The 27489-nt window shown below is 39.9% G+C and overlaps 1 protein-coding gene across 2 annotated transcripts in view; it reads right to left on the minus strand.

Moving 5' to 3' along the window:
- The window catches only part of LOC133073477 (kalirin), a 496969-nt gene that overhangs the window by 46338 nt on the left and 423142 nt on the right, over positions 1-27489 (minus strand). For both annotated transcript variants that reach the window (XM_061166983.1, XM_061166982.1), the window contains exons 22-26: positions 21418-21600; positions 20051-20169; positions 17212-17278; positions 16537-16646; positions 1330-1399 (exon numbers count right to left, since the gene is read on the minus strand). In XM_061166983.1, coding sequence (XP_061022966.1) covers positions 1330-1399; positions 16537-16646; positions 17212-17278; positions 20051-20169; positions 21418-21600 — 549 coding nt within the window. The remainder of the gene's footprint in view (positions 1-1329; positions 1400-16536; positions 16647-17211; positions 17279-20050; positions 20170-21417; positions 21601-27489) is intronic.

The following is a 27489-nucleotide window of genomic DNA, read 5'->3' on the forward strand; positions in this document are numbered from 1 at the left end:
CTTAACTCCTGCACTATAGTCATACATTAAGGTGATAAAACTTAAGAAATCACTTTGAGATAATTCTTGGCAAAATGAGCATATTTTATACTAAAGGTTTTCTGAAACCAATTTTATGTACTATTTAGGAGGCATTCATCATCCCTAAGAGATGCTAATAAATCATACTTATGGTTGATTGTAAGGCAAATCCACAAAATGTATGAAACAAGATACCAAAAGAAAAAAAAATTCCTTCACTTAATGGTCAGTTTCATTTTTTCTCTACATTGGCTGTGCAAGGGATCATATACTATTTATTAGCAATAATGTGAACTGTGTATGGGCTCACGTATTTAGAGGTGGAAAATGTATTAGCACAAAATAAAATGGCAGTCTGAGACTTCTTTAAGAGAATAGGCCAGGAAGTAAATGTTACAGTTTCAGAAAAACAAGGCAACTCAGGTCTAGAGTTGCAGGATAAACTGTGATATTAATTATATGTCAACAGATTAGTCAACACCCTAGCTCCTCTGAAATATTCCCATCTACAAAATATAAAACATAACTACAGCCCTGCCTATTCCATAGGGCCATTAAGAGCGCAAACTCTCTGAATTGTGAAGACATTGGAAAAGTAATTAGCCCATTTTGAGTAGAAGCTCTAATTAGTTAATTGTTGAATATTTAGAGTGCCTGGCCCTGGGGAAAGATTTCCATGTTTAGTTGCACTTATTGTACTAGGTGGGCTACCCTGGAGATGTTGGTACACATATCAGGAACCTGAACTCAGGATAATGGGGTGTGGAGATACTAACAGAGACTAGTTTCCATTTATATAATTAGAACCTCGTACATTCAGCCCATTTACTTGACCCATGACAACAGCTCCAAGAAAGAGAATGACAACATATACATCCTGTAGGTCAGAATTGGGAGGTCTGTTCTCTTATTAAGGAAGAAAATGTAAACAATGGCTTGGTGGATTTCTAAAGTTCTAATTCCCTAATCCTCATCCTGTTAAAAATAACTCGTGGGTGGAGCTGGAACAGTTCTTCTACCAGGGGTGGTGGTCTTGTTTCAATCTCCTGACATTACAATTTTTGAAAGTTTTTTTAAGGTAGATATCAGACACAACATCTAAGGACCTTTCCCAAGGAGGGCTCCGGTGCTCAGTGATAGACTGCTTTCTTTCAGACCTACTCATGGATCTTCTCTACAGCCCCTGGTCCTCTGTTAGAATGTCAGTGACACCAATCATCAGCTCAGGCACTGAACAGTGATGCCGTCTGGTATCACCTGTACTCCTGGAAAACATGGGATGGTAGGAGGGGAAGTTCAGTAGGTTACCCAGGTAACAAAGCAGTGTCCCACATCCTCAGGCAGCTGCTCATACTTCTCCAGTTCTTTGAGGAAGATGCTGCAAGGAGGGAGAAAGGCTGAAATCAGACACTTCTGTACTGTTGACCCCTCCCCGCCAGAGGCTCATACTGAGGCCAACCCAACCTCATGAACTCTCCATTATTTATATATGCCTTCTCCACTTTCTAAGTGATATGTGGTAAGAAGCAATTTAAAATATGTTGGAACTAATTTCATTAAAATTGTAATTAATTGATAAATTAGTGCTACTTAATTGTTTCCCTTAAAGGTTTACACTTCTCGGGCTGAAAATAGTGGAATATGATACTTGTGTTGGGCATTTCAATGGTAACTATGACTCTATTTTTTAACAAGTAGTCTGAGCATGTTGCAACATTTGAAAATATATAGATATAGGTATCAAAAGACCAAAATAATACTATCTATGATCCCAGAGGTAAGGTGGAAAAATTCTGAATCCTATACTGACTTCTTTCCAATTTTTCACTTTCTTCTTCCATCAGTACCCAGTTTGTGCTAAAAACTGAGTTAATGCTTCCTGTTGCTGACACTGTCAGGAAAGAAAATTTAATGGGGAAAATGTCATAATACATCTCAAAGCTGAACTGAATTACTACCGAATTATCTGCCATTGTGAATATCTAAGGTATGGCTCCTTTTTATGTCAATAAATAATAAAGAGCTGACTACACCAACTTCAAATTCATATATTAAACAATTGGTTTGAGCTCAGAGAATTCAAGCTCAAATAAGTCAGAATCATTGGAATGGCATTTTCTTTTTAAAAACCAGACAAAGTATTACAAATAATTATGAGGCTATAGGGAAACATTCTGACAATGATGGAAGATGGTATAATATTTACAGGTCAATTTGACAATATCTATCAAAGTAAAAAAAGCATTTATCTTTGCCTCTGCAATTTTAATTTTGGGAAATGTCCTATAGTTGTAGTCACACATATGCAAAATGAAGTATACATATGCATATTCACTATGGCACTCTCCATAATAGCAAAAGACAGTGTATAGATGACAAAGTATAGTACATCCACAGAACCATATACTATATGGCTATAAAAAATGGCAAAATTTTGTAGGTTTTTACATGGAAGATCTCCAGGGCAAGCTGTTAAGTGAAAAAAGCAAGGTGTAGAAGAATGTACCTAATATTCTGCCTTTTGTCTAAGTAGGGAATATATATACTCTTATTTCCAACCCAAGAAACTAATTGTTAAAGTGTACAATTTTAGTTTTGCAAGATAAATTCTGGAGATCCACTATACAGCATAATATCAATAGCTAAGATTACTACATCACATACTTCAAATTTGCAAAGAAGATGGATCTTTTGTTAAGTGTTCTTATATAATAATAGAAAAGAAAACTTTGGGAGGTGATAAATATGTCTATGGCCTTGATGGTGGTGATAGTTCCATGGGTATATAATTATCCCCAAATGCATCAGTGTTTTTGTGATATTAAATATGTACAGATTTTTACACCAACTGTACTTCAATAAAGTGGTTAAAAAGAAAGTCTTCCCCAAATAAAAAGACAACCTACTGAATGGGGGAAAACATTTGCAAATGATATAACCAATACGAGGTTAATATCCAACATATATAAATAGCTCATACAATTGCAAATGAAGCAACTGACAAAGGATTCATTCCAAAATATATAAGCAGCACATATAGTTCAATATTAGAAAAACTAACAATCCAATCAAACAATGGGTAGAAGACCTAAACAGACATTTCTCCAAAGAAGACATACAGATGGCCAATAAACACATGAAAAGATGCTCCACATCACTCATTATTAGAGATATGCAAATCAAAGGTACACTGAGGTATCACCTGACACCAATCAGAATGACCAAAATACTACGAACAATAAATGCTGGAAAGGATGTGAAGAAAAGGGAACCCTACTGCACTGTTGCTGCGAATGTAAATTAGTATAGCCACTATGGAGAACATTACAGAGATTTCTTAACAAACTAGAAATAAAACTACCATATCACCCAGTAATCTAACTACTGGGCATAAACCACAATTCTAAAAGATACATGCACCCCGATGTTCATTGCAGCACTATTTACAATAGCCAGGACATGGAAGCAATCTAGATGTCCACTGACAGATGAATGGATAAAGAAGTTGTGGTATATAGATACAATGGAATATTACTTAGCCATAAAAAGGAACAAAATTGAGTCAGTTGTAGTGAAGTGGCTAAACCTAGAGCCTGTTATACAGAGTGAAGAAGTCAGAAAGAGAAACAAATATCGTATATTAATGCATATAAATGGGATCTAGAAAAATAGTACTGATGAACCTATTTACAGAGAAGAAATGGAGATGCAGACAGAGAGAATGGTCTGGTAGACACAGTGGGGGAAGGAGAGGGTGGGTCAGATTGAGATAGTAGCACTGACATATATACACTTTGTGTCTAAAATAGATAGCTAGTGGGAAGCTGCTGTATAACACAGGGAGCCCAGCCTGGTGCTCTGTGACGACTGAGAGGGTTGGAATGAGGAGGGGAGGGAGGCTCAAGGGGGAGGAGATATATAATTATGACTTATTTGCACTGATGTATGGTAGAGACCACCACAATACTGTAAAGCAATTATCCTCCAATAAACAAACAAACAAACAAAACAATGCAATTTAAAAATGGGCAGAAGACCTGAATGGACATTTTCTCCCAAGAAGACATACAGATGGCTAACAGGCAGATGAAAAGATGTTTCAACATCATTAATCATCATCAATCATCAGAGAAATGCAAATTAAAACCACAATGAAGCATCATCTCACACTAGTCAGAATGGCTATCACCAAAAGGAACACAAATAACAAATGTTGGCAAGGATATGGAGAAAAGGAGCCATCCTACACACACACACACACACACACACACACACACACACACATGAATTTACTCAGCCATAAAAAGAATGCAATTTTGCCATTTGCAACAACATGGATTTACTAGAAGGCTATTATGCTAAGTGAAATAAGTCAGACAGAGAAAAACAAATACCGTATGATATCACTTATATGTGGAGTCTAAAAACTACAACAAATTGGTGAATACAACAAAAAAGAAACAGACTGACAGAAAAAGATAGTGGTTACCAGTGTGGAGAGAAAAGAGGAGAGGGGCAAGAAAGGGATGGGGAATTAAGAGGTACAAACTACTATGTATGAAGAAATAACATACAAGGATGTACTGTACAATGTGGGGAATATAGTCAATATTTTATGATAATTATAAATGGAGTATAATCTTTAAAGACTGTGACTCACTACATTGTACACCTGAAACTTATATAAAATTGTACATCAAGTATACCACAATAAAAAAAAAGGGAAGAGCAAACAGACTTTCACACATGTGAAATAACACAAAAAGAAGAGCATTCACTGCAGTACTGTTTGAAATAAAACTGGGTTGGAAACAATGCAAATATATTTTTAAGTCATTACCACAGGAAACCAGATGAAAAAACATGGTGGATAAAGATAAACGTGGGTCAAATACTGCCACCAACTATCATAGGCTAATATCTCTAATGCAGTAGAGAAAGTACAGTTTAGGAACTGAAAGGCCTTGGGTTAAAAACCTTGTTTTGTTAGGTTAGGCAGCTCTGGGCAACTTACCATGAATCATAGTACCCATATTAGAGTGACATTGTAATGATTATAAATGAGACAATAAAACTTTTTTTAAAGTAAATTAAAAGAAATAAATGAAACAGTGTAAAATGCAAAAAAAAGGATAGAGGTGAGTGGGTCTTCTCAATCCATATTTTTCTATTTAATTTTTATTTTAAAAGTTGATTCAAAAATTAAAAGATATAAAGTAGGTCTGAATTATTCCATTACTTACCTCTATCATTGGAACAAATAAATTTTATTGATTTGATTATAGTACCTGATTTCTCTTGTCCGAGCATTCTGGAAGCATCTTATAATTACAATTGCTTATGGGTTATATATATATACATATACGCGGGCTTCCCTGGTGGCTCAGACGGTAAAGCGTTTGCCTGCAGTGTGGGAGACCCGGGTTCGATCCCTGGGTTGGGAAGATCCCTTGGAGAAGGAAATGGCAACCCACTTCAGTACTCTTGCCTGGAAAATTCCATGGACTGAGGAGCCTGGTGGGCTACAGTCCATGGGGTCGCAAAGAGTCGGACATGACTAAGTGACTTCACTTATATATATACATACACATGTTATTTGTGTTCTCTTTTCAATGACATAGAATGATTTGGTTTTGGTTTAAAGAAATATATATGTGCAATTAAAAAATGTTTGGCACGCCATATTTGTAAGGTCAAAATGCCAAAGATTTATAGAATCATAGATGATATTTTTTGTCCATCTGCCATTGAAATTTTCTACTACAAATAAGTATTACTTCAGTAGTAAGTAAAAGTCAGTTGAAAATGTTTGAAGACTCCTAGCAGTATCCATTTAATGATAATCATCTTTCCCCTGAATTCTGGAGTATCCTGACCTGAATTACTGACCAGCAGTGATTATAATGCAATTTGGGCTTACAAAATGCACATATGCAGTGCTCAAAAATCAATAAAGTATCATATTTATTGCTACTTTTAGAATAGCTGCAGGTCACCCACATTTAATAAGAATTCTAAATTAGAAATAGAAAAATATTATATAATGTTGCAAGTGAGGATCAAATTTTTTCCAAGGACAAAAAGAAAACATGTTTTTTTTTGTTGTAAAGAGAAGCAATCTGGATCATCACCACATACATAACATAATATATTAAAACATTCATCTACTTTTAATATACTATAATTTTAATTTCTGGAACTAAATTCTGAAAGACATGTATTGTGTGGCTGTTTTCCATGAGAACACTAAACAACACAAGGTACAAAATCTTCACAGGTATTTTTTCAGGTGTTGAGACATTCTTTATGGTTATTTCTCATATTGGCCTTCAGGATAATCTCAGTGAAGACAATGGATGGAAATCCAGCTCTGAGCTGTGATGGGCTGAACAGGACCTGGGGGTTAGGGCTGGAATGTCTTGGTGAGTGGGGGAAGAGCTATTCTAGGACAAGGACTGGTGAAAGGAAATGAACCCCTTTAAAGAAAGGAGGAGTTAAGAACAGAAGAGTACTTGGGGAAAAAAAAAAGAAACAGGAGAATCTGGAGCCCCAGGCACCTAGGATAAATGCTCTTGGTTGTAGGAAACTTCCACTTGCCCACTTCTGGGCTCTCACTCCCATCCCCTCACTCTGACCACTATGGTATACAGGTTCTTCTCTATTAAGAGTGACCAAAGAAATGATACATTAGCCTGGATCATGACATTCCATAGAAGATATAAAATTGTATTCTTGTTTTAGAAGTTGCAAGGACTCTGTGATGACTCAGGGAGAGCTTTCCTCTTTCCTTAACTTATGACCAAAGGTCAGTGACTTGGTCACTTAAGGCTAATTTTAAGTAAAAAAGGTAATTATGCCCACAGAGTTGATAATTGATCTAGATGCTAAAGACAGTAATAGCAATCTTTGGTGACAGCAGCTACCTATGGGAGGATACTCTGAAAATTCTCAAGAAATGAAAACACTTTAAAATGAATTAAGTACATAGAATATCATTTCTACAATTAATGCCTTTCTGGAAAATGAAGGTTTTAACAGCAACTGCCACTAGCCCACTCTTCTACTAATCCAAGGCCTCACTTTCCTTTCCTTCCAAAACCAAGCTCAAATAAAACAACCAGAATTCATATCTAGTCACAGTTGTGAGTAGGCGGTCTTACAAAGTACCATTTTTCTCAATTTTAAACAACCTCGTGGGGTTGTGAGGATTTAATAAACTCATGTAGGTAAAGAACCCAAACCACTGCCTGGCATATAGTAGGCACTAAATTAGTTTTTCAGGATCAATCCCTCCCAATTATAATAAGTTCCACTCCTGGAGACTTATCCCCAGGGAGCTCTTCCCACCATGCCCCTGGTGAAAATCTACAGTAAATTGTCTTCTCTGAAAACCACATCCTGGGAAAAATCTTGATTGGGGTTATGTAAAAATTGGATTTCAAGGTCACATATCATTTAAGCTTGGAAATTCTGGGTTAAACTGGTTTGTTTATGAAAGGACTTTCAAAATCCTATAATATGATGAGGTACATTATATCTCTGAAGTAAGTAGAGTGTGCAGTGCTTCCCAAACTTCTCTGCAAGTGGAACACTTTTGGGGGAAGTATCAGACTTTGTCTCAGGAACACTTAGAGATCCCTACTCCTGCCTGTGCACTGTCCTCTGGGGTTAGGATCTGAGCATCTGTACCATTTAGCAAAATTCCCTGGGTGATTTTAATGCATCCAGTCTATAGATCAGCTTTTGAAAGCAATTTTTGGGGGCTCCAAAATCACTGCAGATGGTGACTACAGTCATGAAATTAAAAGATGCTTGCTACTTGGAAGGAAAGCCATGACCAACCTAGACAGTATATTAAAAAGCAGAGACATTACTTTGCCAACAAATGTCCATCTAGTCAAAGCTATGGTTTTTCCAGTAGTCATGTATGGATGTGAGAGTTGGACTATAAAGAAGGCTGAGCACTGAAGAATTGATGCTTTTGAACTGTCATGTTGGAAAAGACTCTTGAGAGTCCCTTGGACTGCAAGGAGATCCAACCAGTCAATCCTAAAGGAAATCAGTCCTGAATATTCATTGGAAGGACTGATGCTGAAGCTGAAACTCCAACACTTTGGCCACCTGATGTGAAGAACTGACTAACTGGAAAAGACCCTGATGCTGGGAAAGATTCAAGGTGGGAGGAGAAGGGGGCAACAGAGGATGAGATGGTTGGATGGCATCACCGACTCTATGGACATGAGTTTGAGTAAGCTCTGGGAGTTGGTGATGGACAGGGAAGCCTGGCGTGCTGCAGTCCATGGGGTTGCCAAGAGTCGGACACAACTGAGCGACTGAACTGACTGCCCTTTCCAGTGTGCTTCCAGCTGGCAGATCCTACATCCACTCTATATGGTTTAATTTTTTTTTAAAAAAGGTAGGAATTAAACAAGCTATCCTGTGATGGGTATATCAATTCATAACTTTGAGTAAGTTGTGCAATACCATCTCAAGTAATTGTTGAAGACCAGTAGCAGTATCAAACTCTATTTTGCTTTTTAATTTGAAATTTATGAAGATGATAGGTCATGTACACTTGATCAGTATAATTCTACCTACTTCAAATAGACGTGATGAGTTTAAATTAAAGCACAAGAAGTCACAACACTTTTCAGAAAGGATGGGACATTCCTTCTCAGCTGTTCTATAGCAACATCTTGGTCCTTACCACTTCAATAATTATGTGTAATAAATCATGGGAGAATGAGCAAAGCAAGAAGTTTAAGTGCTTGTGTGAATATCTGGGGTTCTTTCAGAAATGAGTAAAACTTTTAAAGAAATGTCAAGATTCAAATACTGTATGATATCACTTCTTTACAGAATTTAAAAAATACAACAAACTTATGAATATAACAAAAAAGAAGCACACTCACAGATACAGAGAACAAACTAATGATTACCAGTGGGGAGAGAGAAGTGGGAGGGGCAATACAGGGGTATGGGATTAAAAGTTACAACTATCAGGGATAAAACAAAACAAGCTACAAGGATATACTGTATAACACGAGGGATACAGTCAATATTTTATAATGCTGATAAATGGAGTATAACCTTTAAAACTGTGAATCAGTCTATTGTACACCTGTATTGTACATAGTGGGGCTTCCCTGGTGGCTCAAATGGTAAAGAATCCACCTGCAATGTGGGAGACCTCAGTTCAGCACCTGGGTTGGGAAGATGCCCTGGAGGAGGGCATGGCAACCCAGTTCAGTATTTTTGCCTAGAGAATCCCCATGGACAGAGGAGCCTGGTGGGCTACGGTCCATGGGGTCGCAGAGTCAGACATGACTGAGCGACTAAGCACAGCACATCACACTTGACAGTGTACAACAACTACACTTCAATAAAAAAGAAATGTCAAGATAGCAGTGTTATTACTCTATCAAATTATTATGATGCAATACATTATGCAGTTACTTTATGAGGAAAATGCTTCGCTCCGGCTTTGGATGGGATCCTGGAAAATAAAGCCACTAGCATTATTGACAGAAAAACTTTGTGAGCTTTGTCATTAAGCACTATGAAAACAGTACCATTCCAAAGGCACCCTGAGTCATTCTGAAACTGTTATTTTTGCCAAAGGTAAATTTGGTCTATAGTCTTACTGCTTCTAGAGAAGTGTGTCCTTCACTGAGGACCTTCATATCAAGGGTGCAGCTTGAATTTAAAAGGGAATACATGTGATGGCCTTGTTTGTGCATGCTCTCAGGCATGGGCATGCACACTTGTTGTTGAGAAGGGGAATGAAGCAGGGGCATAGTGGTAACAAGAGAAAAGTAGAACAATGAGGAGGAGACATAAACAAAGCTGGAGGCAGGCTGGGGAGAGAGGTAGCAGGCTTCTTTGCAGGCAGCCCAGGACACTGCCCCTTATCAATGCTTTTGCATACCAGAGGAGCTAGAGATCATTTCTAAGGGACCCATTAGTGACCAGATAGGCCCAGAGCCCAGCATGGAAGAGGTTCTGGACTGCGGGCCAGGACGGCTGGGTAGCACACCGAGCAGCTGTTAAACCACTGGGGAGTTGTGTGCACTCAGGGAAGGCGTCGGATGGTTCACAGAAGTCTTCACGCAGCACAGTCTGACCACCTGGGCTGAGCCCTGACAATCACCAGGCACTGTCTCTTTACTTCACAGCAGAAACTTCGGCTGAGGTTAGAGGTGGAGAGGAAAGGTGCACAGGACTGGACTCTTACTCAGTATACCGCCCCCCTCACCTTCAACCTCAAGCAGCAACTTACCTCACTGCAGTGCTACCTGTTGAATATGTTTTGCGAATATTTCCTAAATTTAACTTTTGTGATTAGATGAATCAAAAAGTACTGCACAAACATAAATTTAATGTTAAAGTAAAATATAAACAACTAATCTTACATTTAATGTTATTCATAGGCCATTGACAGGCTGTTTAGTAGCTAGGCATGGACACCAAGAAGTTCGTGTGTACAACTGAAATGAACATGACTTTGACACACCAAAATGAATGTTTAGACTTTGTTTTGCTTTGGGTACTCCCCCATATTTATAAAACTAGCACTGGAAAAAAAAAACAGCAACAAAATCACAGCTATAATTTTTTAAGGCCCTACTGATAAGTGTGTAAGGCTTGCAGTTCTCTCTCAGAGTATAAATTTAGGGCCCAAGAAAAAACACACTCCCCTTACTCTCTGCTTGATATTTTAATATTAAAGTGACAGTATGACTAAATAGGGAGTTATGAAGACTTGGATTCTTTGGCTGTGTTACTAATCGGTTTGAGTAGGTCACAAACCTTTGCAAGTTCCAGTTTCTATGAAGCAAGGGTGTAGAATAGAACAAGATTTTCCTGGAGTGGGAAAGAAGCACAGAAAGCAGAGAATACAAACAAGGTGTGTGAGTATCGGAGGGAGTAGGAGAGGCAAAGCAGAGAAAGCAGCTACAGCCTGGAAGAGAGGCCTTCAGATGAGGCTGTGGCCTGCACATCCCTTTTCTTTCCACTTGGGGGAGCAAGCTCCTCACCTTGTAGCTACAGATCCACCCTCTGCATTTCAAGGGGTTGTAAAATCAACTTAGAGGGTGGAAACCGCCGTTAAAGAGGAAGGAAAACAGAACCTAATCCAAAATATCAGAGTGCATCACACATGGTGAGGGTATTATTTTTCAGGATTTAATTTTCCTATTATATATAATATATAAAGAATGTGCATATCAGGACAGGTTATATAATTTTTCTTTGGTTCATAATACAAAATGTTTGAAAAACATTTTACTGACTCTCCTGCCTGCAGTAGGAGATAGGGAGGTCTAGCTCTTTTTTTAATCCATCTCTCTCCCTCCCTCTCTCCCTTCTTTTCCCTCTCTTCTCCCCATCTCTTCTTTTCCCTTGTTATCCACTGTCCTCACTTCTCCTCTACCCAGGCGTTCTACCCCACTCTCCCACTCACTCTGTCTCTCCTCCCTCCCTTCATGCTCCTGTCACCACCATTTCTGCCTTGCACCACCTCCACCCACCACCTTGCCCCTCTTATGCCTCAGTCTCACAGGAGCAGATGTGACAAGACACAGTCCAACTGGGAGTGTGACGTCTGCACCTTCCCCCATCCTTGACCCAGGATTGAGACTCACTCCCAAACCTCTTCATTTCAGGCCATTATTGTAAGGGTGTGTGACCTGGATGACACACCTATGGAAGAAATGGGTTGAAGTGTTCCTGAGATTTGAGGATGCACATTGAAACTGGTTAGATATGAATCAAAGCAACCAGACTTGGCACTGCCAGCCGTGGTCTACGGAGAGAAAGGGACTGCCCCAGCCCCTGGAATCTATGCCTAATTGGTCAATGGGGAAATGTCACAAAGTGTGCAAGTCACTGGGCCCTCTCTGGGTCTCAGGGCCCTTATCTGTCAGTGGAGATGATTTTGCTTGATGCTCAGGAAGACCTTCTGATCCCTGACAACAGATATTTTATAAAAATGTTATTGCCCAGACTCACATATAGCCATATCTCCAAAAACTGAAAGGGAAAAAAGTAAGTTCAGATTTAACCAAAGGAGATGAGCATTTTAAACAAACTGCTGTCCTTACCGAAGCTGAAAATCAAATACAAGGCAAACTGAAAATGAATGATTTTCCCACATTACAAGCTGTAGGCCAGTCAAAGTGGGGAAAGAGCATTAACAAAACCATCACCATTGGGGAGATCTATTTATGGCATTTATTACCTTTCCTGAGTACTCCCAGAATGCTTAACAAAATGCAAAAAATAGATATAGGTTTTGAGTAGGTAAGTGCCATGATCTTTATATTTAGTTCTATAGATATGAGATGCAGTATCAACATAGGGAGACCAGAAGGTAAAAACCAAGTATCACTCCACTTAAACCTCCAATTTGTGTTAACATCACTACTTGTAACTATTAAATTCTACATATATGAATTGTTCTTCTTTACAGAAATTTGCTACTTGGGAACTTCTCCATTCAATACCTATAGAGATAAAGCTCCTACAGAAAGGTCACACAGACACAAAACCAATCTTGACTGTCATTTTTCAAAGTGACATCATTTAAAAGGATCAATATTAACTAGCTGAGTTATTTAATATATTCACCTTTGGTCTAGACACTAATTTCCTAGTGCCTCAGCTGATGTGGTTATGCAGGCAGGGTCCATCTCAGTCCCTCTGCCTCTCAGTCTCTGTCCCCAGTCTTCCTCCCTCCCAATCTCTTTCCCTCACTCTCTCTCTGGAGAAGAAGCACAGAACCTGAGCTATGCACTAGAAATCAGAGGAGTCTGTTTCTCTGTCAGATAGCACTTAATTATAAATTTGAAAAGATGCAAGCAACTGGGGTTAAAAAGAACCTTTTGATATGTTTAGGTTAAAAAGTGACCATTTCAGAAAAGTATTCCTGAAGAGGAAACTAGAGTTTGGACAACTGCCTGGTCTTCACAATAAGAAGTACCCAGGAAACTCCTTTATTTAGACATGCGAATGTTTTGCTTGTCTAGAAGGTTCTGACAGTGATGAAGAAAAATAATGATTTTCCATTATCTTGAGATTTTCACAAACAAAAGAGTGAATTATGACTTGAATGGCATTAGCCATAAGTCTGCAAATTTTAATTCTATTTTTAGCCCATCCATCCATTCATCCACGCAACAAATACTTACTTAATGTTTATCGTGTGCCAAGTTTTGGGGTTATGCAGTGAAAGACATGACCTCTTATGGAGTTCACAATTTCTGCATTTCCAAAGTTGGCTTAATTGCCATTTTTAATATTACTCGTTAGAGATTTCAGAGGGTTATACTTTCTACATTAGTCAAATTTTGTATGACATGAAAAGAAAGCACATATTATGAGTAGAGTAAATAAAGTCTTAAGTCCTCTAGATCCTAGAAATTAATAAACAGCTTGATTTTTTTGCATGTTCCCCTAAATTGTGGACTATTTAAAACATATTTTGTGGATAGCTTTCTAAATGCATTACAAGTTCCTTGCTTTTTCATGCAGGATATGCCAATGATTCATTATTAGTTATTATTAATATAATAATATATTATTATGCTGTATCATAATACAGTGGCTCTGTTGGGCTCTATATTGGGTTATGTTGGAACATAGGATCATCTGCACCAATGGAGAATAGCTCTTGACTACCTTGATCTTTTGGGTTCTTTTGACTCTTTTTTGGAAGTTTATCTTTCTTTCCTGTCAGGTACTGATATCAAGCTACTTGCTCCAATTCTTGATTCTTATTTGCTGCTTCTAAATTGCTATGGGCTTGGAAACAATCTAACCAAGAAATAGAGACGGTTGCCTGGAAAATCCCATGGATGGAGGAACCTGGTAGGCTACAGTCCATGGGGTCGCAAAGAGTCGGACACGACTGAGCGACTTCACTTTACTTCACCTATGGAAGACAATAAGGAGTACCTCTGGAAAGATAAGAACTTTATCTTTGTGATATTTCTTTTGGTTGCTCAGAGGCTGGTTTTTATTTTCTTCTTGTTTCTTATAATGTTATAAATAGGTAATGTTTTTTGGGTAGCTGTGTTCTTAATCACTGAATTTAGTCCTCTACAAAATGCAATATTCCTATGGCTTAACTTGACTTTTCTATTTTATGGAGTTCTTAGAACTCTATTTTGTAACTGGTAGGTAGATCTTCAGCTACTTTTTAAACAGACTACCAAACCACTTGCCTTGATTTACTGGATTGATACCTTTAAACCATAATAAGGCAAGGTTATGCTAGATATTCTGCTGTTATTTAGTTGTTAAATTGTGTCCAACTCTTTATGACCCCAGGGACCGTAGCCCACCAGGCTCATCTGTCCATGGGATCTCCCAGGCAACAATACTGGAGTGGGTTGCCATGTCCTTCTCCAGGGGATCTTTCCAACCCAGGGATTGAACTCATGTCTCCTGTATGGCAAGTGGATCCTTTCAACGCTGAGCCATCAGGGAAGCCCAGATGTTGTGTTACAATTGGTCAATTTTGAAATAAAGAGTCTTTCTCCTTATACACTGATTTGGCAAAAACAAGGCTCACAGGAAGTGCATATAGTGATCTCTATCTATATTCCTACACCTTGCCAATTTAGTAAGAATATGAGCAAAGTGAGACTTCTGACTAAATCCCAGAGATCATAAATCAGATAAGAAAAATAACATGACTTACTGCTTTCTAGGCTGATATCTTCCCAAATATCTAGGGAGATGGGATAATACTCAACTGAGCTCAGATGATGGAATGTGGGGTCAGTGGTCAAGAATGGCTTTATTGGGATCTTATTAAATAGACATGAGGAGAAAGTATTGCTGTCACTGGAGATTTCCAGACAAAACATATAGAGAGTATAAAGATTTGGATTTAAAAAAAAGACTAGGAACTTCTATCAAGTACTCCAGAAAGTCAAAAGGTATTTTCACCCTGGAGCTTACTGCTTTCATAACCTGACAGGGGAGCTACATATTCTTTAAACTAATGCCATTTGATGACTTTACAGGGGATTAATCATCAGGTGTTGACGAGAGGAGTGCCTCTTCACCCGCTTTTTAGATCTTTTAGGGCTCAGCATCCTTTTATATCCAACTATTACTTGCCAGGTGGCTCAGTAAGAATCAGCCTGCAGTGCAGGAAATGCATGTTTGATCCGTGGGTTGGGAAGATCCCCTGGAGGAGGAAATGGCAACTCATTCCAGTATTCTTGCCTAGAAAATTCCATGGACAGAAGAGCCTGGTGGGCTATAGTCCATGGAGTTGCAAAGAGTCAGACACTGCTGAGCAACTGAACACACACTCTTGCCTTTGGTCATCTTAAGATGGCCTTTGGTCTCATTCTCTAGAGCTGGGAGGTGCCATATATTAGCCACTTGTCACCTATACTTATTAAACAAAGTTGAAAATGCAGTTCTCAGTAGCACTAATCACACATCATGTGTTCACTGAGCACACATAACCAGTGGCTGCGGTATTGGACATCACAGACACAAAACGTTCCCACCCTACTGACGGCTCTAAGGCACAGTGCCGTTCTAGAGTCTTGCCTCAGGGGGATTGCCACCCTGGTGCACTTGCAGTTTCATCTCCAGTATGACCACTTCACTGAGTCAAAGCCTTGTCTAGCCTGACCCTCAGACTTCCTCTATACTGTATTCTACAACTCTGAACCTCTACATTAGCCCTTCTTTGCAACAGGGTCCTGAGAGAGCTCTAGGACTTTTTGTCAACATTATTTCTCAAGGTTTCCTCCATTTGTACATTGGAAACTGAGTTATTTCCATAGGTGGATATGTAATCTAACCAACCAGTGTTCTTGCTGACCCTTTGTTAACAACTGAATATGTTTAGTATGCTATGGAAAAGATGTTTAAATCAGATTGGGAGCTGGAAGAAGTGAGTTGTGAGGTTTTAGGGCTCTATGATTCTACTTATTTCAACAAAACATAGAGGATTAATTGATGTTCTCCCCTATAAACTGTCAAGAAATATATTCTATTAGATAATTTGATTAGGTATCTATCAATCTGTCTGTTGTTTTGGTTGAGGGTGGGGATGATGAGGTAGTTAGGGATGGAGGGAATATTTAGGTCAAAAGAAAACATCAGTGGAACTTGAAACCTAAGGCCTGCAAAGTAGGATGGCTAACCTCAGATGAATTCTAATGTCAGGATTACCCAGAGTTTTAATAAAGAGAAGCTACTTTTACTTTCTCAAGCCCGCCTATCATTTTGATTCGGTCAGGGGATACTGGCAGTTAGGTTAGGACACTGTCGAACATTTGACTTCACCCTCCATCCGGAATTTTGGACCACTGTGGAGAAAGAGGGGTGAGTGAGAAAGAAGTCTGACAGCCACTGACTTAGAGATTTAACAGGCACTACTTTACCGGGAGAGAATTCCCAGTCAACTTTGGTCCACTTGTTGGGAAGCCTTGTTGTTGGGTATTTATGGCTGTAAGTGTACTCCATTGAAACCCTCCACCAACCTACTTGTTATGAAAATCGTAGATCTCCTGGATGTTGCCAAAGATGATATGCTCCTTATTAAGGATCCCAGGGGGGATCTCCTCCACACCACTGGTCATTTCCCATAGGTAGGTCTGTAAGACAGCAACAGTTCCATCATTGGCAAGCACTGCCATGTGAAATACATACAAAACAAATATGCTTTAAAAACTTGTGGGGTAAAGGTCAGACTAGGGCTGCATGTAGAGCTTAAAAAGTGAGATGGTAAATAAGCAGAATGAAAAGAAAGAAAACCTGAATGTTCTATTATCTTGATCTGCTGTTAAGGAAATTCATCCTAGCAACAGCACAAACTCCATACTTTTATTTATTAAATATGTTTTGAGTTTGACTGTGCGTCAGGGGGGAGACGCAGATTTTCAGATTTAAGTTCATTGACTGTGTCATGGATTTTATTTTGAATTCATTTTCCTTACATGCTTTCTTTTATTGGGTCTAGTTCCAATTTGAGAAAAGTTTGTTTTCCAAAGCACGTTTAACTCTCATGCAATTATTACTGACTTGGGGAAAGATGTCCTCTGGCTGGTTTTTCATTCTTCAAGCTCGGATAAGACAGAGTACTGAGCTCCTCTCCAGTACCAGATGTGGCAAGGACACCATTTTCTAACACAGCTGAGAACTGATGACCACAAGACTTACCTCTAAGCACTCGTGTAAGTCCCTCACATAAGCCTTCTCTGTCTGGAGCAATTCTGCCATAATGAATCTAGAAGGAAACAAATGGGCTTTCAGTTGGTTAGAGAGGTAATGCATCCCTTTTTTCAAACTTCATTGCCCCCACCTAAGCATTTGTCACATTCTTGAATGTCCTATATTTCTAATTTACTAACATAAATCTCTTCCTCTAAGTCGCTCTCACTCTGATCACTTGCTCTGTGTCCCTTCAGTAAGCTTGTGCTCAGCAAGTTCCACACTTACCCCTTCCTTTCTGCACAAGTTCTACCAGGTTGTGATTCTGTGCTGATATTTGTGTGCTCTCAGTTGCACATGTGTGTGTGGCCACAAGCATGCAGCACCACTCACACTCATTCTCACCAACTAGACACCAATTCAGCTTCCTACATTTCTCTTACTATAGCTCCCAGAATGCTGCTTCCTGCTCAGTAGAATTACTGACTTACACCAAAATGGTTCACAGTTTCACAGGTTAAGCCAGGTTTAAACATCAGAAAGGTTAGCAAACTCTTTTCTGTAATGAACCAGAGAGTAACTGCTTGTGGGTCCTTCAGTCTCTGTCACAAGCACTCAGTTTTGCTGTTGGATGTGAAAGAAGCCACAGGCATATGTTAAAAAGAAATGTCTGGCTGTGTTCCAATAAAATTATTTATGAACAGAAAATAATTTCATCTAATTTTTATGTAACAAAATATTCTTGTTTTGATAGTTTTCACTATTTAAAAATGTAGAAAATAATTTTTAGTTTATAACCTATATAAAACAGGTGGTCTATAGGCCATAGTATGCTGACATCTGGCCTCCAAAGGGACTATTTTACATTGCAAACTACTGTGCCTGAGGCTGAGTGGGTGATCCCAGCCACAGCACAAGCTAACAGTGTCAAGTGACTGCTCTTCACTCTCCCCAAAAGAGAAGCCTGTGCCACACATTTGCAAGAGGAGGGCTCCTTTCTCCCTGGACTCCTAAACAACACATTGCACCCAGGCAGACATTAAATTTAATGACGTGAGGCTTCACTGTAGTGTACCCACATCTTTCACAAAGTTGTATTATAAAAGGTCCTTCCTAGCTGGTATGTGATGTGCAATAGTATCTGATTTAGCACAAAGTATATTTTTATACATTTATTTTAGATTATCTATGTCACTGTTTGCATGGTACTTTATAATGAAAATTTCTATTTACAATGTGTCACATCAGATAAAAATTCAGAGAAAGATTATCCACAGAGTGTTCCCTGTTGGAAATTTCACAAGAAATGTTAAAATAAGAAGCATCTTGTCCTGGACCTTTATCGTCATGGTATTTTTTTTTAAAGCAATACATTATTCTAGCAGTGGCCTTTCCATTGAAGTATAAAAATTTCCTTTTGGAGGAGTTAATAAGCTATACTCTTACTATTCTTGCTCTATTGGTAGATGGAAAGTCCATGAGCTTTGAAGTCAGGCAAACAGGAACTGAATCATGACTGCTGTTTCCTAGAGGCAGGTCTTGCTTCTCTAAGCCCCAGACTACTCAATTGTACACAGCTGATCACAGAGGGCTGCTGCAAGGATTAAACAAGCTCATGTAAGCAAAGTTCCTAGAACACTGTAAGTGCTTGGTAAACAAGGAAAGAAGGAAGATCAGAAGGAACATAATCCCACGTGCTTTGAAAAGTTGTCTTTGATTTTACTGCCTTGGATTCTGGCAAGCTTCTATCTTCTCCTTTTTTTCTCCCCCTACTTCCTACAGTTTTCCCTGTTTTTCTTCATAATATAGCTTCACTACCCTCTACCCCATTTTCTTTTACTTTCCATCCACCTTTACCATCCTCTGGCGATTTGGAGTCCCAGAGAGAGCCCAGCAGGAAGATATGCCCTCACACTGTCTCCTCATTTTCCTCCCTGTTATGGGTTGAATTGTGTCTCCCCTAAAATGCATATGTTGTGTCCCAACTCCAGGTACCCTAGGATGTGGTACTTATTTAGAAATAGAGTCATTGCAGATGCAGTTAGTTAAGATGAGGTCATACTGGCGTAGGCTGGGCTCCCATTCCAAAATGACTGGTATCCCTAAAAGGGGGGGGGGGGGGGTGGAAATCTGGACACAGGCCTGTGTTCAGAGAGGATGCCATGTGCATGTGAAGACAGCCATCAACATGGCAGGAGAATGGCCTGGAGCAGAGGCTGCCCTCCCAACCCTCAGAAGGAGCCAACCCAGACAATATTGTACTCTCAGACTTCTCGCCTCCAGAACTGTAAGACCATACATTCCTGTTGTTAAAAGCATCTACTTCATCATACTTTGTTACAGCAGCCCAAACAAACGACTACACTCCCAGATAAAACACAAGCTCTGACTTCACAGACTACCTTGAATTTCTTCAGCTCTAAGGGACCCGTGGTCCTACTTTATTTTGATAAAATCAACTACAGAAGACTTCTTAATCTTAGAACACACTTTTTTTCCAGCATTACCTGAAAGGACTCTGTCAAAATGCTCTTCATAAAGTGTGCGCTTATCTCTGGCTATATGTAACTTTGTAACACCGCTGTTAAGGAAGCAGGTGGCAAGACTTGGTTTGTAAAGTTGACTGAGTTCATTGTTTCTTCTCTCCAATGCCCTACAGTTCTTGGTTAGCGTGAAATGTGGGTGGAAGCATCCCGTCTGTCCATCCCAACCTCTGTAGGTGGTCATGAGGATACATCAGCTAGTCTAAAGTGATGGGTGGCAGTGAAAACCAAGCACAGCCATGAGGAACCTGCCAGTCAAGCAGAAACTGGCCCCAACCCCTGCCCACATGCACACACAAACATACTCTTTTTTCCGGGCTGATTTCCGCTTCTCTTCATTGACCTCATGGTTGGCATCCCGGAGCTTGACCTCACGATCTGAAAGGCTTGCTGGGATGATGTCCAGCTCCAGGTCCTTGTTATCCTACACACAACAGATCACAGAGGTCACCTTGGAGATGTTCTGGAAAGCAACTCATCAGAGTTAGGGGAGGCAAGGGACAGGAAGAACAGAGAAGGATATAATGGAGAAGGATAAGAAGATGGGGAATCCCACCAACTGCCACCCACAAGCACTCTTCTTCATAATTCTTCAAAAAATTCTTCATAATGTTTTTTCAAATAAGAAAAATATAAAATGTTCAAGTCAAGTGTTCAGGACTAATATCTACAACAAAGGAAAAGAATGAACACATTTGATAATTAGTCTCATATTTCCCCAAGGACTTTGCTCTGTTTAGATCTACACACACACACTGGTCCAAGGTTGATTATTAACCATTAAAACAGATGTGAAACAGAAATGCATAAATACAGAAGAAAACTTCCATTTGTCAAGGGAAAGTAATAAAAGTAAATATTTTTATTTAAACAAACTGGAAATAGCTTTCTATTTCTGGAAATAGAAAGCTAAATGACAGAACGATTACTGAATTTTCTAATTGCCCATTCCTGCTTACTTCAACCACTGTCTGGTATTTATATAGGATGAAAACCTCTCGGAAAAAAAGTTCATAGGTTAAAGCCTGGGGGAGACGTTAATTCCCCCAATTTTAGTGGTTTGACCACTTTATTCTCTGTTTCAGAGTATGAGCCTATTTAAAGATTTAAGAACTAGAAACCCTAGGATTAAATTGCCACCCTGTATTTAGCTCTTAATTCATAGGTTACTGACCCTTATTATAAAGAAGAGATTAAAAAGTCAGTCTTCTTTGCTTCCTGGCAAAGAGTGTCTCTTTTCAGTTGAAATGTCAAATAGACTTTACACAAATTGCATCCCTTATTCTTAAAAGAGCACTATTATACATACTGAGGACTCGAATCATTTGCTGGTCAACATAATTGGGTGGAAGACAGTACTGATGAAGCCAAGATAAGGAGTTAAATCCTTATAGTCAACAGTTAACTCTATACATAGAAAAACTCTGTTCTGTAGCCATAGGCCCCACTCCTGGCCAGCCAATTTTACAATATACACAGTACCAGTCGTGGGGAGTTGGAAGTACCAGCAAGATCCAGCCCATCCAGGAGAAAAACCACACAAGGCAAGAGCTCTAGGTGTCAACAGCTCAGGAAGATTCCTCTGCAATCCCAGCTTCCTTCCACAGTGAGGAGTGGCAGCACTGAGGGAGAGGGAAAGGAAGATGTCCCACCTGGGAACCCCCATACCTACCTCTGTGTTGACTCCTAGGGCTTTCTCCAGGGAGTACCGGTATTTTCCCATCCTCAATGAGAAGTCTCTGTAATGCTTGTCCACTGTGGTCACCCATTTCCTGATCTCTGTGGCATGAATGTGACCTTTTTCCACAAAGCTATCAGCCAGCTGAATCAGAAGCTTCACCTTCTCCTTTGTTTGCTGCCCCAAAAGATGGTCATAAGTTACTAGCTGACCTTTACTCTCATAACCCATCACCCCATCCCTCTTTCCTTCTTCACAGCAGCCATAGAGACCTCAGAGCCAGGCTGCCTGGATTTGTATCCCAGTGCTATCACTGGGTCCTGGGTAAGCTATTGAAACGCTCTGTGCCTCAGTTCCTTCATCTGCAAAATAGGGATAATAGTTTTTACATCAGAACATTGTTGTGACCATTACATGAGTTGACAATGCAGGATGGATCTGAAAACAATGCTCAAAGTAAGAGCTCAGTAAGCAATAAACGTTAGCCAGTATTCTTACTGACGTAAGAATCTCTGATGTTAATATAGAACTTTATTGGTTTACAGAGTATGCTAATGTCACATCAGAGGCTTGTTTGAGTTTTAAAGCATCCCTAGAAGGCGGGGGGCGGGGAGGCAGTGTAGGTCTTATTGAGTCACATATGAAAAAAGCTGAGGCTTAGAGAGGCTTAGGGCTTGTCCAAGTTCATACAACCTGTAAGAGATAGAGTGTATTTGCCTATTGTCTATAGTTGCTAGTTTTCTCCCTTCATTGCACTGGCTTGAAGAAGGCTTTCTAAATATCAAGTGAGTTGGTACAGCCAGAATCTGAAGAAATCTAGCTAGCAGATTTAAGAGTAAACTCTGTCTCGTTCACCACCAGGATCTTATCTTTAGTTTCCTTTAGAGAGAGAAGAGTGAACAAAGCTAGTATCCATCACAGGGCTAGTAAGATGGAACCATGGCATATATTGGGTTAATTTCATTTCTAACAAGAGTGTGTTCAACACCTACCCTGACCACACCAATGTGCAGAGGGCTGTGGGAACTGATTTGGGGGGTAGACAAGAGAAGAAAAAGAGATACTTATTTCTTCCCAACAGTCTTTATCCCTAGAAGGACAAGACTTTCACCCAGAGCAGTTAAATAACTCAGGGCATTATGTAACTGAATGCCAAAATGTAAAGTACACATAGTTAACACTGCAGTGATTTTAAAAAAGGAAAAAAAAAAATAAAGGTGGGCTGGCAGAGGCAGGACAGGTCTCATAGGGGAGGTGGGGTCTATGTGCGTTAAGATATAGAAATGGAAGGGCTGTCCAAACAAGCAAACACTTGCTCATCTTTTATCCTAAGTTTACGTTTTGAAACTCTAAAGTCTATTAGTAAAGTCTGATAGATTTTAAGAGAAAGAAAGAGTATTTAAATACTATTCTGAAAAATAATCTTTTTTCTTTCAGACAGGGGGAAAGTAGGTCCAAAATTTGGACCATGCTACAATCCATATAACTGAGGGAAGCAGACAGAAAATCACTGGAGCAACAGTGGAACAGACAGAAGGGCCTTTCGTTCCTTATGCCACCACCATCACCCTGGCCTCTCCAGGCTCATCTACAGCCCCTCCTCCCATGAGAGACTGATCCTCTCAAGAAATGCCAGAGGCAGCTTCTGGTTGGAAAGGCAAGAAGAGAACTTGGCCACCACATGGCCAGTGCTCCCACTCTCCAGCAACTCATTGAACATGTCTGAACCTCTCCTGTCTCAGTGCAGCGGGCTGGTTCCTAGGGCTGGGAGACAAGGGGCCAGAGAGCTTTAGTGTGAAGGAAATAAGGTGGGTATGAGGACAGGAGAAACATCTCCTTAACCATGAAAAGGCAAACAACAGCAGCACTGAGAATCAGTCAATAAAAGATACCTGGTATTCCAAGGACTTTTAAAAAACTTGATTTATTTGGCTACACTGGGTCTTAGCTGCAGCATGTGAGATCTAGTTCCCTGACCAGGGACCAAACCGTGCATTGGGAACATAGAGTCTTAGCCACTGGACCACCAGGAAAGTCCCCCAAGGACTTACATATCATTGCATTTGGGGTTTTCCCCCTGGAAAACAATTTTTCTTAGGTTTTTTTTTTTTTTTTAAACTTAAAACAGATTAATTTTGTAGCTATAATCAAGAAATCTATCTTTATATAAAAGCGTTGGAAATATATATCTATTCTCTGCTATTGGTATGGAGACTTGAGCATGAGATGGGGCTTTATAGCCTATTGGTAGCAACAGTCCTACCAGAGCAGCTATAGCAGAGGAAATTATATCCTGAAACATCAAAACTGATTTCAGCGTCAACAAGGAGAATGGCATGTGAGCAAGAGCATTCCAGGCACATGTGGAACCCGGGGAACCAAACAGACAGTGAAATGAGCAGCATAGACAAGGCCTTCCTCATGTGGCCTCACCTGTCTGTGTGACCACAGCTCTCTGTGGCTTCTAAACTCCAATCATGTTGACCTTCGCCTGCCCCTCCTGCAATCAGTGGCTCCTCCTCACCCCTGTTTTTATCTAAATGTCCCTTCTCCCCTCCCTACAAGCTGAGTGGGGGATTGCCCTTCCCAGTGTTCACACAGTACCACACACATGTTGCTACTTCAGTGAGTCATTTATATGTCTCCTTCATTAGACCATATGTTTCTAAGAGAAAAATGTGATATCTTACTCATTCGTATCAGCAATGTTTAGTAGGTATAACATAAATGTTGGGGAAATGGGTGAGTGGGCAAATACTGTGCTGAGAGGTGAGCAGGGCTAGACCAGCAAGAGTTGAAGGCTTACATGGGGAAGAATTGTTCAGTCACTCAGTCATGTCCACTCTTTGTGACTCCATGGACTGCAGCACCTCAGGCTTCCCTGTCCTTCACCATCTCCTGGAGCTTGCTCAAACTCATGTCCACTGAGTCAGTGATGCCACCCAACCATCTTGTCCTCTATCATCCCCTTCTCTTCCTACCCTCAATATTTCCCAGCATCAGGGTCTTTTCTAATGAGTTGGCTCTTCACATCAGGTGGCCAAAGTATTGGAGCTTCAGCTTCAGTATCAGTCCTTCCAATGAACATTCAGGACTGTTTTCCTTTAGAGTTGACTGGTTTGCTCTCCCTGCAGTCCAGGGGACTCTCAATGAGAGTCTTCTCCAACACCACAGTTCAAAAGCATTAATTCTTCAGTGCTCACCCTTCTTTATGATCCAACTCTCACACGCATGCATGACTATTGGAAAAACCATAGCTTTGATTACACGGACCTTTGTTGGTAAAGTAATGACTCTGCTTTTTAATATGTTGTCTAGGTTTGTCATAGCTTTTCTCCCAAAGAGCAAGCGTCTTTTAATTTCACAGATGCAGTCACCATCTACAGTGATTTTGGAGCCCAAGAAAATAGTCTTTCACTGTTTCCATTTGTCTCCCCATCTATTTGCTATGAAGGGATGGGACCAGATGCCATGATCTTTGTTTTTTGAATGTCTCATTTTAAGCAAGCTTTTTCATTGTCTCTTTCACCTTCATCAAGAGGCTCTTTAGTTCCTCTTCACTTTCTGCCATAAGGGGGTGGTGTCATCTGCTTATCTGAGGTTATTGATATTTCTCCCGGCAATCTTGATTCCAGTTTGTGATTCATCCAGACCAGCATTTTGCATGATGTACTCTGCATACAAGTTAAATAAGCAGGGTGACAATGTACAGCCTTGATGTACTCCTTTCCCAATTTGGAACCAGTTTGTTGTTCCATGTCAGGTTCTAACTGCTGCTTCTTAACCTGCATACAGGTTTCTCAGGAGGCACGTAAGGTGGTCTGGTATTCCCATCTCTTTAGGAATTTTCCACAGTTTACTGTGATCTATTCAGTCAAAGGTTTTAGCATAGTCAATGAAGTAGAAGCAGATGTTTTTCTGGAATTCTCTTGCTTTTTCTATGATCCAACAGATGTTGGCAATTTGATCTCTGGTTCCTCTGCCTTTTCTAAATCCAGTTTGTACATCTGGAAGTTCTTGGTTTATGTACTGTTGAAGCCAAGCTTGGATGATTTTGAGCATGATCTTTGCTAGCATGTAAAATGAGTGCAACTGTGCGGTAGTTTGAACATTCTTTGGCATTATGTTCTTTGGGATTGTAATGAAAACTGATGAACAAATTTGACTCATGAAACGGACCCAACCATGCCCATGGCCCCTCCTGAGAGCAGTCTGAAATGATTTCTAGTGGGTGACTGTGGTGGCACCATGCGACCTGCCGCATGTCTGGCCACAGCTGATGAGATCAGAGGTAAAACCTGTCCCATAAGGGCAGCCCATCAATATGCAGCCAGTGACTTCCAAGGTGTCCTGGTCTAGGAGCTCTTACTGAACAGGGACAGGGGCAACATGCTGGGTGGATTTTCTGGGAATGTGGACCATAGAGACAGGGTTCTGGGTAGCTTGTTGCAGAGCAGAAGTGAAAGCAGAGAGCAGAGAGGAAGAGAGAAGGGAAGCTGAATCACAGTGGTGGTGATGTCAGCCTGTACTGAGCTGACCAGGTAACACGGCTGCTGAAACTCTCCTTGGTCTCGGGTGACATCCCAATTTTCATCTCCAGAGGTGAGACTATGCTACATGTCTTATTCTTCCCATCAGGTTGAGTCACTGAGCTTTTCCTGGGCTCCTGGGAAGTCCAGCTACATAGCTTCTGTCTTTATTTCCATATCCTGCCATACAATAAATAATCTTTTCCTCTTTGTAACTTAAGCCAGTTTGAAACTCAAATCTTACCACTAAGAAGAGTAACTTATAGAGACTGACAAAGTGGGGGTCAGATTGTAGATGTGCTTGCATGTCAGGTTCAGAAGTAAAGACATGATCCTGTGGACAAAGGGAGACTCTGGGGAATATAATTCACTTGGGATTGGAAGTCTTGGACTGACATCTCACTTATCTTGGGCTTCTTACGCCCCTTATTATATGTTTTGCTCTTTCATTGTGAAGTCTAATTGTTATCTGCTGGAAAAGACAGAAGTTAAAAATAATAAGAGTTCAGTGGTTCTATTTTTCTTTTTTCTTTCTTTCTCTTCCTTCCTTTGATCAGTTAATATTATACCATCTTCCCTAGTCAGAGTGCCTTACTCTGAACATAGTTTGTAAAAAACGCGTTTGGTGTCTTTAGCACATTTGACAAGTCTTTAAAATTTAACCTTCTTGATATATTCTTATCAGGTCATTATAAACTTCCACTTGGCCTTTCATTGCTAATCTGCCTTGTACTTACTGCTACATTCTTTGTAGGTATGGAATTATTGAGTTCCTTGTATAGGCAAACAGTTTCTCGAGGTATATCTTCATATTCATTTCATGGGAGAGAGAAATTGTCGTTAAATATGAAAAACTAAACCTTTCAAAAATGTCTGCCACATGTGAGTTATAGTCAATCCTCTTAAGAAAGAAAAGTGAAGTTGCTCAGTTGTGTCCAACTCTTTGTGACCCCATGGACTATAGCCTACCAGGCTCCTCCATGGGATTTTCCAGGCAAGAGTATTGGAGTGGGTTGCCATTTCCTTCTCCAAAGGATCTTCCCAATTCAGTGATCGAACCCGGGTTTCCCAGGTTGTAGGCAGACGCTTTGCCATCTGAGCCACCAGGGAAGACCCATTCCTCTTTAGAGTTTCAAAAAACAGAAATATACTCATCTTTTATTTGAACTACTTAGATTCTACTTTTCCCATAGAAAGTGCCTGACAAGTTCAGTGTCCTCTTTCCTGGCTATTTGAATTCCAAGACATAATTTAGTTCAACTAAAGCTCCAGTTACTTTCATTATCACTTATTTCTCTTTGTTAAGAATTTAGCCAAGTTTATCTCATAGCTTCTTTCACTTTCAGAGATGAAATTATCAGTTTAAAAAACTATTTTCTCAGCAATTAAGGAATCAATCCCATTCACCATTGCAACAAAAAGAATTAAATATCTAGGAATAAACTTACCTAAGGAGATGAAAGAACTGTACACAAAATTATAAGACACTAATGAAAGAAATCAAAGATGACATAAACGGATGGAGGGATATTCCATG

The sequence above is a fragment of the Dama dama genome, chromosome 19 (genome assembly GCF_033118175.1).
Source record: "Dama dama isolate Ldn47 chromosome 19, ASM3311817v1, whole genome shotgun sequence".
Lineage (NCBI taxonomy): Eukaryota > Metazoa > Chordata > Mammalia > Artiodactyla > Cervidae > Dama > Dama dama.